The sequence below is a fragment of the Daucus carota genome, chromosome 7 (assembly GCF_001625215.2).
Source record: "Daucus carota subsp. sativus chromosome 7, DH1 v3.0, whole genome shotgun sequence".
Taxonomy (NCBI): Eukaryota; Viridiplantae; Streptophyta; class Magnoliopsida; order Apiales; family Apiaceae; genus Daucus; species Daucus carota.
In genome coordinates, this window is record NC_030387.2 from 36,916,213 (window position 1) to 36,933,062 (window position 16,850).

Consider the following 16,850-nt stretch of genomic DNA (forward strand, 5'->3'; position numbering starts at 1 on the left):
GGGCAAATGTGTCAGTTATTTGATCAAAGCTAAATCAAAGAAGACATGGCTATTGTTGACCATATTTAACTACCATCAGGTTTTCCTTATTCGTAAAAGTCGGGAAACTTGAGTCAAGAGCATCTCCAGCTATATCATGTTCCAAGCTAAAATTTTGTGAATATTGACAAAAATTCATTCCAACATAGTCCTTGCTCATTCCCCTAAACTTTAGGATCCACTTCTCATTCCTCATAAATAGTTAATCCCTAACCTATTCCTCATTTATTTTTTAATGATTAAATATTCAACTCTCACTTTTTGGAATCTCTTTCCCATATATTTTTTTATCTTTTCTTTAAGAGAAATAAAGTTATTCCTCTATGTTGTTAAAATGATATATTTTTAATAAATTTATTAAAAGTATTGTTAATATCACAATGAAATATTAGTTATCAATTATTTGTTTGAAGGATGTTTATTATATTTCTCACAGTCTTAGCTTGATAAATTTTAATGTGTTATTTTCGTTATACAACGAATATTTTTTTAAATTACACTCTCATATGAAAATTATAATTTCAATACAATTATCGTCTATATTTTATTAGATTCGACTTTTTTTTCATTTTTTAATATTTAATATTCAAAACTTCAATAGATAATCTTATTTATCGATAATATACAAGGTCTTGGCATGTATAGCGCGGGCATAAAAGTTCAATTATACACTTATACCTAATAATATAACACATTCTAAATTTTGTGAGGATAAGAAAAGTTATAATTTTTTATGAGTGTCTTAGCACGTGTAGGGCGAGCATAATTGATTTGATAACAGTTAAAATAATTTGTAAGCAGATTTTTTGATCAATAGTCTGAATAAGTTTAAATTTTTATTTTTTCGAATAGATTATTACTGCTCTAAGATCACTATAGATATATACGAATTATTTATAGTAAGGAGAGTAATCGTGGTCATCCTCGCTTTATGTAATAGTCGGTAATAATATTAAAAATTCGCATTTTAAGCAAATACACAATATTTTATTTTATTAATTGTTAAATAAATTTTAATGGGAGCTCGCGTAGCGCGGGCATAATTCCCTAGTTCATATCAATGTATGCTTGCAAAAGAATATATTATTATATTTAAATTAAGCTCATGTATCAAAAAATTTAAGACATGAAATTTTGTATAAAATTTTGAAGTCTAATATGGTCTATAATATTATAATATCAAACATTAATTTAGTGGAGTTAATTTTTTTGGCTTAAAACTATTTCGATGTTCTATTCAAATATAATATTGTCAAATATAACATTAATATAATATTTTACGTTAAACAACTTTATTTTTGATAAGATTATTGTAAATTGATTTCATTCAGATATTTAAAAATTTATTTGTCAAATGATATTATTGATTTTGAGTTCAGATAACTTAACAACTCAGCTAATTCAGATAGGATAACTATTCAGATATTTTTAATTCAGATTTGCTAAATGACCGTTTAGCTCATGTCAGTTTAAGGATTACAAAACAACGCAAGATAAAATAATAGGTTTATAACATATGAGCATGAAATTGATGTGTATCTTTTAGATCAAATTTTTTACATTGTACTATATAAATCGTGATAAAAAAAAAGACAAAATAATATAAATTGAAAAATTATTTATATCCTCAAACACAAACCATCCAACCTCGGGTTGGGCTTTTTGCTCGCACCGGTCATAATTTCTGTCCTTGTTTTGTTTTCTATTCTCTGATTGAAATCGGTCCGCCTCAGAGATTTATTTCTCCTGCTTGTAATTCTTTTTTCAATTTAATATATAATAGGCATCATCGTGATTTAAATAAAAAAGTATTAGAATTCAAGAATTTAAAATCAATCTTTTAGAATTTCACACATTATACAAATATTTTAAAAATATTAAATATTATCATTAAAATCCATAATTCTACAAATTAAAAAAATTTACCAGCTTTCAAATACCATCAAATTTTAATAAAAATTTAAATAATATCAGTTAAATATCATTGAATTTATAAGAATAATTTAAAATCCTAGCATAATAAACGATTTTTATAAGAAAAGTTAAGAAATTATAATTTAATATCTTTGGATTCTAATACATTACTTGGTGTGCTTTGTGGGTGTTTGGTGGAGCCCGCTTCTAGATTCATAAGTTAGAAGTATTTATTCGTACCGTTTGTGTAAAAAATCAATAAGCACTTATAAAAAGTCAACAATCTAGGGATGATCGCCGTGCGTGCGGTGCGGTTTTTCGCTAAAACCGCGAACCAAACCGCACATGCGGTTTGGTTGAAAACTCAAACCGCAACCGCACCACGTTAGCATAAAAACCGCGTAAACCGCACCACAAAAATGTGATGTGGTGCGGTGCGGTTTGTGCGGTTTGTATGCTTAGGAATAAATATTTTTAGTTGAAGTTCGAAATAAAATTTAAATATACAATAATTAAAATCTTTCCTTGTAATGAATTTATATGATATTTATCATTTTAAAACTACAAAAACTACTAAAAAAACACAAACAAAAGTGTAAATATGATAATAAATATGAGTAATAACTACAAAAGACATATTATAATAATATAATCATTTCATAAAAATTTGGTGTAATAGTAATGCGAGATTTATAGAATAATATTTAACTATTATTTGAAGAGATTTAACAAATATATATAACATAATAAATAATATATATGTATATAATATAATTTTATTTGATTATCACTAATATATATATATAGGGTATGGTTCATTGAGGAACTATTATAATTGAGTAACCGGGGAACTCAAACATGGACCGTAGGATACATAAAGAAGATGAGTGCCTTTCTGTGCACCAAACTTCATACATTTCATTGAAATAACTGCCTGTAACACGTGACCCTTGAATGCTAATATTTATCTTTTTCTTTCTTATATTATTTTAATATTATATGTTTTTTTTACTTTTCTCTTCTTCACGTTTTTATGATATACATAACTTACTTTTTATTGTGTTTTTCGATTTTCAAAATCCATATTTTAAAAAAATTACAACACTATAAATATCGTCATATATAAAATACTAAATATAAAATACAGAACAAACAAAAATACACAACATTTGTACAAAATTAAATATAGAACATTAAATTATGACAAAAAAAAATACAGGACATTAAAGGCACAAAATTAAAAACAAACATAATGCATACATAGTGCTCAATACTTGCCTGAATTGCAATAAAAAAATATACTGTACATATAATAAAAACTTATATATTAAAATACAAAAATACAGAACTTGCAATAAAAACATGCAAGATGAATAAATATGGAACATACTGAAAATAAATTAAAAAACTTAAAATATATAACTTAAAATAAAAATAATATGTATGCAATGATAAAAAAAAATAGAAAACACACGATGTTAATACATAATAGGCATTATTTATTTTCTTAAAATATATTTAAGAATTTTGCGTTTTTTGTTTCTTGCATTTTGTGGGTCTTATTAAATATTCGTTATTTTTGTGTTTTATAACTTGTTTTCAATGATAAGTTACCTTTTAAAAAATACAGAACATATAACAAAAATAAATAAGCAAAAGTCATACTCACAAAAAAAAAGAAGCAAAACTCATACTCACAAAAAAAAAAGAAGCAAAAGTCAAAACATACAAAATGCTATTTAAAAGAAAATATATAAATAAAGAATAGAGCATATAAATACAGAACACACATACAGAACACTGATTTTAAAGAGAAAAATCTACATCGACTAATGGGAGACATAGTGATCTCTGCAACACAAAAACATCTTTTCAAATAAATATACAATACCTCATTAAAATAATAATAATACAGAACACATGGTATGTGAGTTTCGTCGGTTACTACAGAAATGAAAGGGAATGACCTTAGTGGGTCGTGATGTTAGTGGGAGGTGTTATCTGATGTGCGTGTGTTCACCATTTATAAAATAATGCAACGTGTATGTATAGTTACTCGTCCATTCTATTTATAATTTAAAGGTTCAGGGTTGAGTTACTAGGTTACTTTTTTTTTAGTTACCCACTGAGAAGCTCCCATATATATATATATATATATATTATATAATATCGCGGTGCGGTGCGGTTTGAACCGCACTGCTAATATGTCAAACCGCAACCCGCACCGCACCGCGCGGTTTGTGAAAAATTCAAACCGCAACCGCACCACGAAAATTAAAAACCGCGTTTTGTGGTGCAGTTTGGTGCGGTTTATGCGGTTTGGATGGTTTTTTGATCACCCCTACAACAATCCTAAAACTTTTGTTTCATGATTTGTACTTTTTTCCCAAACAGTTAATTTTCATTTTTTACGGAAACACTTATTTCAAGCTCACCCAAAAGATCCCTTTATAATCTAAATCAAATATACTTATATTTCATAAATTAGAAAAATCTTTAAAAATCTCAATTGAATACAACTAGTAATCTTTCAGGATTTTATATAAATTTTTTTTTAAAAAGAACTTTTTTATATGTTTGTGAAATTCAAAAAGTACAGAAGTATCAGTATTTTTGGAAAAAAGAGGATATTAGATGCCAAAAGAATTCTTATTCTCGTATTAAAATAACTAGTATGATATTGATAATCTGAAGTGGGCTTGTTAAACCCTAAATGGGCCTCATACAAATGTGAGAAAAATATATGAACTGGACCCTAACTCGGAACTTTCCTTATCTCTGTCGAATGCCCCCAAAACAAAATTCGAATGGTTGAATTAAACATTTCCATTTCCCCCTCTTTTCCCTCACAACAAATTTCAGACGAAGCAGACGTGTTTGTCGAAATGCCGCAACGAAATTCCCGGAAGCAAGACCACCAAGCCACCATGCCAAGACGATCCCCGAGGTTTGCTGGCAACAATACCAAGATTCGAGAGGAACCCACCACCGTTTTGAGAAGATCTCCAAGAATTCTTGCGAAAAATCGAGACGAATCAGAGGACTTGAAAACCCCAATCCAGGAGAAGAAGGGACCGATGGAGCCCTATCTGGACACAAGCTGTTGTGTTTCGACCCCAGAGGAGTGTTTGAAAGCACTGGAGCCCCGGGATTCAGTGGGTCGAGAGGTGCTGAAAGAGGTGGGTTTGGGGAATAGGGGTTCGAGAAGAGCTGAGCAATTGAAGGAAGGGGGTGAAGGTTTGAGAAGATCTGTGAGGTTAGCGGGTAAGGAAAATGTCAATTGGCGGGTGAATTTTGATGTGGTCAAGGAAGAGGAGAAAGATTTGGGGAGCAAGGGTGTGCCGGTTGCACGTAAATCTGCTAGAAAGAGTTTTAAGGAAACTGGTTTTGATGTTCCATCTTTCGGGATGGTTCTGTGTGATTCAGCTAATCAACAAAGTGTACAAGCGGGGATTGGTTTGCCTGTGCAATCTGTAGGTGAGATGAAGAAGACATGCAAGTCAAGGGAGGGAAATGCGCAGAAACTTGTTAAGTGTGCCAGGAAAAAAATTGATAAGTCTGTGGAGGATTCCAAAGCTGAACAAAGTGTGCAAGCGGTGATTGGTTTACCTGTACAATCTGTTGGTGAGGCAAAGAAGACAGGCAACTCAAGCGAGAGAGATGCACAGAAAATTGCTAAGTGTGTGAGGAAAAGAACGGATAAGTCTCCAGAATATTCAAAAGCTGAACTTTTGGGTAAAGGTGTTTCATCTGAAATATTTTATAAATCAGGTATAGGGGCATCTGACCAAGAAACAGCGGGGGGATCTAGTACAGCTCCTGTGGAAGGCCGAGTAGAAAAGGAGGCAAGGGCTGTTGAGAAAAAACCAAAGTGCATTGGAGTTAAGAGGAAGAGGAATCAAGTTGAAGATTGTTGTGAAAATCAGGGAACAATTTCTGGGTGGACCAAGGAACAGGAATCAGCACTGCAGAAAGCGTATTTAGCTGCGGATCCGACTCCTCGCTTTTGGAAGGACGTTGCTAAAAAGGTATTTTCTATTTTTCGGCTCCTTACATATGTATTTGCACACATCATTTTCGGACTGCATATTCTTATTTTACATGTATGTTATCCATGACTGTATAAGCTACAAAACTAAGCTAATCCCCCCCGCTGTTTCTTGGTCAGATGCCCCTATACCTGATTTATAAAATATTTCAGATGAAACACCTTTACCCAAAAGTTCAGCTTTTGAATATTCCGGAGACTTATCAGTTCTTTTCCTCACACACTTAGCAATTTTCTGTGCATCTCTCTTGCTTGAGTTGCCTGTCTTCTTTGCCTCACCTACAGATTGTACAGGTAAACCAAACACCGCTTGCACACTTTGTTCAGCTTTGGAATCCTCCACAGACTTATCAATTTTTTTCCTGGCACACTTAACAAGTTTCTGCGCATTTCCCTCCCTTGACTTGCATGTCTTCTTCATCTCACCTACAGATTGCACAGGCAAACCAGTCCCCGCTTGTACACTTTGTTAATTAGCTGAATCACACACAACCATCCCAAAAGATGCCACATCAAAACCGGTTTCCTTAAAACTCTTTCTAGCAGATTTACGTGCAACCAGCACACCCTTTCTCCCAAAATCTTTCTCCTCTTCCTTGAACACATCAAAATTCACCCGCCAATTGACATTTTCCTTACCCGCTAACCTCACAGATCTTCTCACATTTTGAGTAACATCTACCTCAAAATGCAACTCACAGGCCTTCTTCTTCAACTTTAATAGATGACGAGGAAGAGGAAGAATGAGAATTTGAAGGACCGGAATTGAACTAAATGACTTCAAAGCTTTTGAATTGTTGAACATTGTTAATTGATGCTTTATTATTGATCATTTTGTTATATTATACATGCTCTGCTATGTTTAAAAGTTGAGAATCTTATAAGTAATATTTTTGTTAAAATCGTTCTTTTTGCTATATAGTTAAAATCTATGATCTCATATTTTTCGACAAAAAAGTGCGTGACTAATGGCGCTTTTGCGAGTCGCGCTTTGCGTGACTAATTGGGGGGGGGGGTTGAATTTCTAATTTGACATTTCATCAATCATGCAACTTTATTCAACCGAAATTCAGCATGAAATGTTTACCACCTGCGAACTGTGTTACTCCGACCCGTCACTTCCGGCCGTCGTACCCGTGTCGACCCGACACGACACGGGACACGACACAGGATATGGGGCGGATTCGCTATCGCGAAAACCGACTCGTCGTCGTCGTCGCCGGAAAAATTACCGACGATGTTTCAAATTTTGTTTTTCTTTATATGATTCTCTCGACATCGAAGGTTAGTTTTAGGTAATGATCGATGGTTTTGAGAAGAAGATTGAGAAGACTTGGAGAAGGATTCACAGATGTAGAAGATGCAGAATGAAGAAGACGATGCTCCTCGAAAGAAGAGACAAAGTACAGCTGCCTGTATTAATAAGTTTAATGAATCAGTGTATAAAATAACGTAAATGAAGCCTTAAAGTCAAAGGAGGAGTCTTATATCTTCATGTGCATTCTTATTCTTTTGAAAAAATAACTTTTTTTCCACTAATTATTTCAAACAAGAATTCAATTTAAAATGTTAGTCAAAGGAGGAGTCTTATATCTTCATGTGCATTCTTATTCTTTTGAGAAAATAACTTTTTCTCCACTAATTATTTCAAACAACAATTCAATATAAAATGTTAGTCATAAATTAAATTGAAAAACTTTAATATTTTAAAATGAATAATTTTGTAACTTATTATAAAAAATTAATTTTATTTTTATTTACGCCGAGTCCCCGTACCCGTGTCCAAAATCCGGACAGTGTCCCCGTGTCCTAGATTTTTAAAAATGCCGAGTCCGACACTCGGATATGTGTCGTGTCGGACACTTCGTACCCGAGTCTAAGCAACATAGCCTGCGAACAAGATATATATTAGTATATTATTTATTACTTAGAATATTATTACAAAGATGGAATCAATGTGTTATTAATGGCGCGATTAATTGTGTGATTAATGGTGATTTGCGCTTAGGCGCTTGACAAGAGGAACATCTACCTCAAAATGCAACTCACGCGTCTTCTTCTTCAACTTTAATATATGATGAGGAAGAGGAAGAATGAGAATTTGAAGGACCGGAAATTGAACTAAATAACTTCAAAGCTTTTGAATTGTTGAACATTGTTAATTGATGCTTTATTATTGATCATTTTGTTATATTATACATGCTCTGCTATGTTTAAAAGTTAAGAATCTTATAAGTAATACTTTTGTTAAAATCTTTTTTTTTTCCTATATAGTTAAAATCTATGATCTCATATTTTTAGACGAAAAAGCGCGTGACTAATGGCGTTGTTGCGAGTCACGCTTTGCGTGGTTAATTGGGGGGGGGGGTTTTGAATTTCTAATCTGACATTTCATCAATCAGGCAACTTTATTCAACCGAAATTCAGCATGAAATGTTTACCACCTACGAACAAGATATATATTAGTATATTAATTTATTACTAAGAATATTATTACAAAGATGGAATCAATGTGTTACTAATGGCGCGATTAATTGTGTGATTAATGGTGCTTTGCGCTTAGGCGCTTGACAAGATGAACATCTACCTCAAAATGCAACTCACAGGCCTTCTTCTTCAACTTTAATAGATGATTAGGAAGAGGAAGAATGAGAATTTGAAGGACCGGAAATTGAACTAAATGACTTCAAAGCTTTTAAATTGTTGAACATTGTTAATTGATGCTTTATTATTGATCATTTTTTTATATTATACATGCTCTGCTATGTTTAAAAGTTAAGAATCTTATAAGTAATATTTTTGTTAAAATCTTTTTTTTTGCTATATAGTTAAAATCTATGATCTCATATTTTTGGACAAAAAAGCGCGTGACTAATGGCGCTTTTGCGAGTCGCGCTTTGCGTGACTAATGTGGTGGGGGGGGGGGGTGTTTGAATTTCTAATCTGACATTTCATCAATCATGCAACTTTATTCAACCGAAATTCAGCATGAAATGTTTACCACCAACGAACAAGATATATATATTAGTATTATTAATTTATTACTTAGAATATTATTACAAAGATGGAATTAATGTGTTATTAATGGCGTGATTAATTGTGTGATTAATGGCGCTTTGCGCTTAGGCGCTTGACAAGAGGAACATCTACCTCAAAATGCAACTCACAGGCCTTCTTCTTCAACTTTAATATATGATGAGGAAGAGGAAGAATGAGAATTTGAAGGACCGGAAATTGAACTAAATGACTTCAAAGCTTTTGAATTGTTGAACATTGTTGATTGATGCTTTATTATTGATCATTTTGTTATATTATACATGCTCTGCTATGTTTAAAAGTTAAGAATCTTATATGTAATATTTTTTTGCTATATAGTTCAAATCTATGATCTCATATTTTTCGACAAAAAAGCGCGTGACTAATGGCGCTTTGCGAGTTGCGCTTCAAAATTAGGTCCTGTGCTTTTTAATATATTGCCACTTAAACAACGGGTTAATAATCAAGTGAGTCACCAAAGTGAACTCAATGTATCAAGTTGGTCACTGAACTCAAAACCGTCTCAAATTGGTCACTTAAGTCAGTTACATGTATCTTTAAATACGAGTTCAAAGAATAAAAGTATTATTTACTTAGATTTACACATTATTTTTGAATGTTATCACAACTTTGGACAAGGGTATGACTTCTAGCATTTATGAAAATATATTTAGATTTTATCAAGTTTATTTGTTATTTATTTTTAATTAAAACAAAGAAATTAACTATATAATAAAAGATAAATAGCAAATAAACTTAATAAAATCTAAATATATTATCATAAATAGTAGAAGTCATAACCTTGTACTAAGTTGTCGTAACATTTAAAAATAATGTGTAAATCTATGTAAATAATACTTTTATTCCTTGAATTCGTATTTAAAGATACATGTAACTGATTTAAGTGACCAATTTGAGATGGTTTTGAGTTCAGTGACCAACTTGATACATTGAGTCCACTTTGGTGACTCACTTGATTATTAACCCCTTAAACAACACTGGATGGAATTAAAGGGATCAAAGACCATTTAGTGCAAAAAAGAGTTAAAAAAATCAATGCAACTTGTGGTCATTAATAGTAAAGCTGAAAAGTAGAATATTGTATCCTTGTAAATCAGATTGTTTCCCATTTTAGGTAACCTTTTATTGCAGTTGCTGATAGTTCAATACAAAAGATTTTAAAGCAGTGTTTATCACACTTAGAGTGCCTGTTCAACTGCAAATATTATGAGCCAATGGGTAGAATTATAGAACCAGTGGCGGACTAACCCATGGGTAAGGGCAGGTCTGGGTCCTCCCTAAAAATGTTGTGAGCTCATAATGTTGCGCTTCACAGATCTGTTGGCTACCTAAGTTAATCGTGTGTGATTCAGTGTTTATACGGCGTAATGGCGACACGGCGACCGTAGAGGGTCAGGACGCCATGGCGGACTAGGCGGACGCCATATTTAATCTGATATATTTAATATATATATATATATATATATATATATATATATATAGTATTATATGCATATATTATATGTAAAATAGTATAAATATTATCAAACATTCTTGATATACACATAGGAATATTATCAAACATGTGGTGTGCACTGTGTAATTACTAATAAATATAGGTAATGAGGTATATTAAGAAAGTGAAGAAGAAGAAGATAAGAACTAAGAAAAGAAAATAGGAAGAAGATTAAATACCTGGTGGAATGTTTGAGTCGTAATCACACGGGAGAGACTTGAGTTTTAGTATTTAGGTTATAAGTTATAACATATAAGAGTCTGGGCCTATTGGGCCACCTTTTACTAATAATTTTTGGGCTGGGCCTGGCGCCATGGCGGTCTTAAACGCCATATGGACGCCAAACAGCGCCAAGTGACGCCATATAAGAAGTAGACTGGCGAGGAGGACGCCATGGATTTTTTTATCGCCTTATCGCCAAGGCGACGCCGTATTAACAGTGGTGTGATTTACCACACGACATTTTTGGAGAAGGTAGCAGGATTAAAACTTGTACACTGCAGATCCAAATAACTTATAACATACTTGTAGGCTGTTTAGCTAGGCATATGCTATAAAAACAATAAGCACTTGTTAATGGAAGAAGTACTAAAACAGGGGTGTGTGTGTGTGTTTTTAATTAATTCATTTTTTTCCCAAGAAAAGTTCTTTTCTCATAAATTGCAGGAACATACACTTCCTTTTGTTATCACCATGCTGTAACGCCCGTATTGAACAGTCACCTGTCAGGAATACTTGTTTATGAGTTGTAACTTTTGCTTTTGCAATTTTCTTAATTATTTTATAAAGGTTCCCCCTCCCCGCTTTTGCAATTTTCTTAATTATTTTATAAAGGTTCCCCCCCCCCCCCCCCCCGCCGCATTTTATGTCCGGGTTCACAACTGGGTGGAGTTATATGAATTTAAACTAGTTCATTTGGATCTGTGATTCCAAATAAGAGAAAACTGGCTTATATAGGAACACAAAACTACGTTATATATGAAAATGCAACCCTACTAAATTAGTAGATTCTGAGCTGCTTTCTGCTAAATAGTAAGTATGCGGCGTGAAAGTGTAATGATCTAGTAGAGCATATATAAGTGTATTGATCTGATAGAGATGTTTAGCACCATTGCCAGTTGCCACAAATCTTTATTAGGAGCTGGTTGTGATTTTCTTGTATTTTTCTATGTAGATATTGTTTATTTGTTTTCTCTTGGAGGTAATTTTGGATCCGAATCCAGTAAATGCGAGTTTAAAACAACAGCAAATGGGATGCCACAGTTATCTGTATGCTGCAATTATGCACGCAATGGCGCATGTGTTTATAATTCCAGAAGGGATGATTACATATTATTTCCAAAAACAATTTAATTTCTCCGTTGGGTAGTTATGCACCATTGCCACAAATCTTTATTAGGAGCTGATAGTGATTTTCTTGTATTTTTCTATGTAGATAATTATTTATTTGTTTTCTCTTGGAGGTAATTTTGGACCCGAATCCAGTAAAAGCGAGTGTAAAAGAATAGCAAATGGGACGCCACAATTATCTGTATGTTGCGATTATGCACGCAATGCGCATGTGTTTATAATTCTAGAAGGGATGATTAACATATTATTTCCAAAAACAATTTAATTGCTCCGTTGGGCAGTTATGCTTTCCATTTAATCTTGCACCAGAGTAAGAATAGTTTTGTTACTAGTTTTCAAGCAATTTTTATCGAAAGATCCCATCCCCCCCCCAACCCAAACCAAAAAAGACATTATCCGTGTGTGATAGTTATCTTAGTTATCCTTTTTGTAAGATTAATGTTGTTGTTAATTACAGTATGAATTATGAAGAGTTTCTTAGCATTTGATTTGAAACCTGAACTTTTCATGATTATGATACAGCTTATTCCTGACTAGAAATTGTCATATATAAGCTGTCCTGGTGTTTTATTAGTTCTTTGTCTTTTTACCTTTCTAGCTACTAAATTTTTCGTAACTCTCTTGTAGGTGCCTGGTAAATCTGCACAAGATTGTTTTGATAGAGTACATGCTGACCATCTGACTCCTCGTCCTCGTTCAAGAGCAAAAGTACTGAACTCATCACCCGTTTTGTACTCTCCTTCAAAGTTGCTTGATTCCATAAGATCAAAGAGTAAAAGGCCTGGACACACTAAACAAAAGGGTCAGGCTGTGCAGAAAACTATGAGAAAGTTACTGCAAAAGGAGTTTCAGGTTAACAGAGAACAAAATGCAGACCTGTTCTCCATACTTGAGCCCCAAGTAAGTTTGTCTCCTAATGCATTACAGCAGGGCGTAAACTGTTCTACCCCAAAACAGGAGAACCCTAAACTGCTTAGAAGATGCCAGGAGACATCTTCTTCAGACCGCAGAAAGCAGTGTTTACAAATTAATAGCATGAACGAAGCCAGAGGTGCAAGTCCACCAGTTCTAAAGCCAGTTAAGAACAAAGCGTTGCATGAAAAATATATTGACAAGCTACATGCTAGGAGAAGAGCAGGGTCTGCAAAGGCTGCAAAATCCAGCCTTCAGGCTCGAGATAGAAAGGAGTGCCGTGTTCAGAAAAATGCCGTTGAATCTGCAAAAAATGCATTGCTGGATGATGCAAGAGTTGCTATAAAGCAGTACCAACATAAGCAGGCCAATGACTTTAGCATCCGTCCTGATGATGATGATGATGTTCTTTTTGGTGATGAGGATACAGATGGAGAGAATAGTTTATAACCTTTTTTTTTTATATTGATACCAGTGCCTCAGAGTTGATCATATAACTAGCCTTAGTCAGTTGAAACGATATCTGTTTGTATTCAGTTTTACAGTCGGGGATCAAACTAGGCATCAGGATAGACGTGACATTCGGAATTTTGAACTTAATGTGTTGAGCTCTTCCCCCCTTCTCCCCGCAAATTTTAATAAAGATTGAAAGACCTTGATACATTTAACTTTGTCTCGGTTCATTTTGCACTCCGGAGATGAGGCCCTGTGTCATTATGCAATGTATAATTGGCAAGACCCTGCGTCGTTATGCAATGTATAATTGGCAAATTCCTCTGGGATTGATGTTGAAAGTGTATTTAATTGACTATGGTTGTGTTCATTTGGATGAAATAAAATGAGAGAATGGAATGAAGAAGTAATAAAGTTTAAAGGAGAAGCAAGAATGCATGAAGTGGAATGAACAAGTGATAAATTTTAAATAAGAAACAAGAATGTAAGTAATAAATTTTAAAGGATAAACAAGAATGTATGAGACTAGTGAGTGAGCTTGAATGAGTCTAAATTTTCTATGATAAAGATTGTTGGGAAAGTAGTGAAATAATGGAATGGAACATTTCTTTCAAAATATGTGAATTAGATTTTTAGTTCAAATAAAGTGTAAAATGGAATAAAGATTATAAACATTTCTTCCAACATCTCTTGAATACAGTATAAATTTCATTCTATTCAATTCAGGTGAACGCAGCCCAAGAGGTGAGGAGTATCAAAGCTGAATTTATAGAGTGATCCTCTAAATGGAGAGAATATCTTCTATATTTCATTCTCTTACAATATATTTTTTAGATATCTGTAGTTTTTTTCCTCGTTCACTTGAGGCGATAGTCCTATGATTTGTGAAAATGTACACTATTTAACTATTTTTGAATTTTATTGGTTCAGATGAAATGTTCGATGAAGAAAGCTGAAAGCCTCTGTAGTTTGTAATTCGTACTATATGAGGTTTTCAGCTTGGTCTTGTAATAATTCAACATGAACATGACCGTAAGGTAATATGACAGTAAATAAGTTTACCAACTGCATAAATAACAATAGATAGAAACAATAAGATTCAAAAGCTGTATAATTGTTAAGTCAATAATAGATAGGAATTTTGATAAAAAGAAAACGCCAAAATGTCTAAATCCCTTTCCACAAACATACCTTTTGATTGAAGTGCTTTTAGGACTTATATAGCCATACAATAGCGACTCCTACTTTGTTTGCTTCAAATTAAAGCCTTAAAGCAAGCTCAAAATATTCTGTCCCCCCTCCGATTCTCACATGTAAATATACTTGATTTTTAACAACATGCTCCAACATCTGTGGCCACATCTAGCTTTATAGAAGGCGTTTGGTTCATGATTAATAAGTCCGGTTAACGGAAATTGAAACCTCTGTCATGTGTTGTTATTTGAATTAGTAATTTCGTGACATGAAAAAAGGAACCTCAATCCCTAAGAGGAGTTACACTCCTCTTAGACTCATACCCTTAATTCTCGTTCTCATTCTCGATTCTAATTCTCACGATCCAAACACCCCCTGTATCTTCGATTACCTAAAGCATTCTTGATCAATCATAAGATAGCCCTTCTGTTGAACTTAACCATTTTATGCCTAGAGATAGTATGTATGTTCCTTAGATCATGGTAAAATATTTATAAAACATTAGACATCATTATATCAATCTAATTATTGAAACAACAGCAAGAAGAAAACGTTAACTCATTACAGCTAACATGGCAAAAGATAACAACATCCCATTTGCTTCAGCTCAGACATGTTCGTCATGTCTGCTGGTCGCGGATTTCTTCTAACAACATTTCCCACCATAGCCTGCATAACCTGCATTCCGGCATAACTCTTGCTGGTCGCGGATTTCTTCTAAAAACATTTCCCGCCATAGCCTGCATAGCCTGCATTCCGGCATAACTCTTGTTTGATATCTTCACATCCTACAAACTTCTGGTTGTCCACCGCCTATAATTATCAAAACAAAATATATGTAGAATTACACATCTTGCGAGTTCTTGTGCAATCAACTAAAGAGTTAAAATAATTTCTTTAAAAATATACCTCGGAACAAGTAGCTTGCAGGCTAAAATCACTGAAACAACTAACAACACATTGTTGAATATCCAGGCCTAATGCTTCAATCGTTTCCACTGTTGACAGCAGTAGTCCGGGCTTTGTTGCACAACAGATCTCAATCCGTGTACTCTCATCCTTCCTTTCGACATCAAACTAATACAAAATTTGGTATTTTAGAGATTTTATCAACCTTGACCCATAATTATAAATTGGATTCTCCAGTGTGTGCCCATAGGCACACGCTAACGACGACTTTTTAGTTACGTGATGGATTTTTAAAGATTAATGATTAAGTATACCTTAGTCGGGCTTATTGGAATGACTTCATTAGTGTCCTCATTCGAGGATGCCATCAAGTTCATATGATTGCTTTCAGCTTCTGTATCGACTTCCTCTTTTAACTTGTGGATCCTTTCCTGAAGATCCTTCACATAATCTATGGTGTCGCCAACTATAGAAGTCCTGTCCATCTTCTTGTTGACAATAATCATTCGTAAATAGTCCAGACAAATATATCATCAATTCAAACAAACACACACAAGAGCAGGGCTAGTTTTCAGTAGACTCTTCAAGGCAATGTAATAAATTGAACACACACAAAAGTGAGAGAGCTAGAGTGCAAACCTTGCTTATCTTAGGAACAATTGATCTGAGCATGGAAAGACGGTCATTCAATCGCTTCCTTCGCCTTCTTTCTGCCATTAAATTCTTCGAGGGCTGCCCTTCAACCTTTGTAGATTTTCTCTTCCTGTCCTGATCAGATGATCCCACATTAAAAACTAGCACATTTTCGAAACAAGCTTGGTCCTTGTCATGATCCTTTGATGAGCTACCATTATCGCGAAGATCATTCAAGAGAACCTCACAAGCTTGTCCATTTTCCACTTGCCCTGATTTATATTCATGGTCTTGCAGGACAGGAAAAGGAGGTTCAGCATTCTTGATGAACTCAGATGGATCAATAACATCCTCAGGCCTCAAATAGCCATTGTTAAAAGGGCAATACTCATTATAAGGAAATGCAAAGCTGGGAATTTCTGCTTGGGATGAAGTGATGAGCTCAGAGAATGAAACATTTGAAGTACCCAAATCAAAGCTCTCATAATAAGATCCACAGCTCAAATAGCTTGGCAAAACCTGCTGCTCATTCACTCCATTAGGTGGTGCAGACAAGAACTCTTCAAAGAAAACATGTTGACTACTTTCCATCTTTAGATCTCATTCACTCTTACCAAACTTTAAAGACTCAAGGTAAAGTCTTGACAGCTGATTACATGTTGATATAATGTAAGAATAAGCTGCTATCTCTCAGCTAATAGTACTAAAAGTGTACTATGAATTATAAAAACATTACAGAATGTTTTATAATGTTATTTTTGGGAAATATGAGCAACAGCACATGATTGATCTGGAATCTACCTATCTTTCTCTTTGTATTGAATTTAAAGTACTATTGTTTTGCAC

At 33.7% G+C, this 16,850-nt stretch overlaps 2 protein-coding genes across 3 annotated transcripts; one reads left to right on the top strand and one right to left on the bottom strand.

Annotated features, from left to right (window-relative positions):
* Positions 1–4,675: 4,675 nt before the first annotated feature.
* LOC108196055 (uncharacterized) lies at positions 4,676–13,478 on the top strand. Its single transcript, XM_064082210.1, has 2 exons — positions 4,676–5,981; positions 12,531–13,478. Exons 1-2 carry the CDS (start codon positions 4,761–4,763, stop codon positions 13,263–13,265), a joined length of 1,956 nt encoding a protein of 651 aa, XP_063938280.1. The 5' UTR covers positions 4,676–4,760; the 3' UTR covers positions 13,266–13,478.
* Positions 13,479–14,926: 1,448 nt separating this feature from the next.
* Positions 14,927–16,850, bottom strand: LOC108194256 (transcription factor bHLH93). 2 transcript variants are annotated; one of them, XM_064080782.1, is made up of 5 exons: positions 16,011–16,850; positions 15,686–15,856; positions 15,372–15,539; positions 15,203–15,275; positions 14,927–15,131 (listed from the first exon to the last, which is right to left on the bottom strand). In XM_064080782.1, the coding sequence occupies exons 1-5, from the start codon at positions 16,593–16,595 to the stop codon at positions 15,109–15,111; spliced, it is 1,020 nt and encodes a 339-aa protein (XP_063936852.1). In that variant the 5' UTR covers positions 16,596–16,850; the 3' UTR covers positions 14,927–15,108. The 2 variants fall into 2 exon arrangements, with proteins under 2 accessions (XP_063936852.1, XP_017216686.1); XM_017361197.2 differs by having other exon boundaries at positions 14,927–15,275; positions 16,011–16,840.